Source organism: Rhizophagus irregularis, chromosome 21, assembly GCF_026210795.1.
Source record: "Rhizophagus irregularis chromosome 21, complete sequence".
NCBI classification, from domain to species: domain Eukaryota; kingdom Fungi; phylum Glomeromycota; class Glomeromycetes; order Glomerales; family Glomeraceae; genus Rhizophagus; species Rhizophagus irregularis.
The window spans coordinates 1,140,025-1,141,809 of NC_089449.1; the positions used below are offsets into that span (position 1 = coordinate 1,140,025).

At 27.1% G+C, this 1,785-nt stretch overlaps 1 protein-coding gene across 1 annotated transcript; it reads left to right on the forward strand.

The window, feature by feature from the left end:
- Nucleotides 1-278: 278 nt before the first annotated feature.
- OCT59_013692 (uncharacterized protein) lies at nt 279-1,556 on the forward strand (the record flags this gene model as incomplete). Its single annotated transcript, XM_066141674.1, has 3 exons — nt 279-830; nt 914-974; nt 1,126-1,556. The coding sequence occupies 3 exons, from the start codon at nt 279-281 to the stop codon at nt 1,554-1,556; spliced, it is 1,044 nt and encodes a 347-aa protein (XP_066001788.1).
- Nucleotides 1,557-1,785: the final 229 nt, after the last annotated feature.

Consider the following 1,785-nt stretch of genomic DNA (forward strand, 5'->3'; position numbering starts at 1 on the left):
TTTAAAATTTTAAATATATTAAAATTTTTTAGATATTATACATATATACATTTGATTATAGAATATTTGGTTTTTTCTTTAAATACAATCCCATCAATTTTATTTATTACGACCATCATATTTTTTTCTTTACGACGAAAAAAAAAAATTTTTTCCGATATAAAAATTAGAAGACTCTTTAATTCCTTAGGTTTTCTTTTACATCCAAAAAAAATTATTTTGTAGTTTACTCGGTTTCTTTTTCTAATTCTTCTTCTTTCAAACGAATATATTTAATCATGTCTACTAAAGAGCAAAAACAACAAGAACAAACATCGACAATATCCACAACAGAAGAAATTCTAAATGAACAAAATGAGCAAAACGAAGACTATGACGATGAACAACACGAAGACAATGAACAATATGAAGACGATGAACAATATGAAGACGATGAACAACATGAAGACGATGAACAACATGAAGACGATGAACAACACGAAGATAATGAACAATACGATGACAATGAATACGAAGTCGATGAACAACATGAACAGCATGAACAACATGAAGTCGATGAACAAAATGTAGACAGTGAACAAGATGAAGATAACGAAGAACAACAAAGAGTACAATCCGATGACAATGAAGTACAAAATGTACAAGAAGAAGAAGCGCATCCTGATTTATATCAAACTGTGGCTTCTTCTTCAACTGCTGAATCATCAAATCACACCTTACGTGATGATAATGTGGATCATCCTCCTGTTATACCACGTCCTAATAAACAGACAACTGGTAGAATTTCAGATCGGTATACATTTTCATTTTCAGCTGATTTAATATCACAGGTATGAATTAGTGTTATAGACTAGTAAATAAATAAATATATATCTATATATATACTTATTTATTGGCTTTTTTTTTCTTATAGTTTGATAAATATCGAGCACATATGCGAGAAAGTATACGGCAGGAAATAGAAACAAAGGCAAGTATCTAAGGGGAATCATTCACTGTGTAAATATTTTACATGGAAATTACATGGAAATGACGCATCATGAGAATCATGAGAATCATGAGACGCCACATCCATGATTTAACATATAACCAAATCTAATATACTTTTTATACTTTTCCAGATAGTAGTAGAAGAACCTGAAAATACTGAAGAAGTATTTAGTGTACATCAAGTTCAGCATGAACCTGCAGGTTCCATGCATTCAAATACACAACATTCACGAGAACCGTCAATAAAAGATAGATCAACAAATAATACACCAAAATCTATACAAACAAGATCTTCAAGTAAAACGAATCGGTTTAAAAAATATTTTGGAATCTCATATTTACGTGAAAAGTTATCAAAACATCATAATCCAAATCATAGTGTGCAAAATACTACTACAACTACGACAACTACAACTTTATCAGATCTTGCTACCTTATCATCTGATATTGATCAACATCATCAACCACCAACTGATTCTGAAATTACTAATAATGAAAGAAAATCAAAAGGATCAAAAGCAAAGAAATATATATTAAAAATTAGCAATCTTTTCTCAAGAAAATAAGTATGATATAATTAATGTTAGTTGTAGAAAAGTATATATATTATTATATTATATTATACAATATATATTTTTATATATATATGTTTATTTTTATTTTTATTTTTAGATTTTAATTTTATATATTTTTGAAATTTTGCCCTTATTTATACTTTGTAAAAAAATTCATATAAATTTATTTATTTAGAAAGAAAATTGTGAATATTTATTTAACTTATTTTATTTATTTATT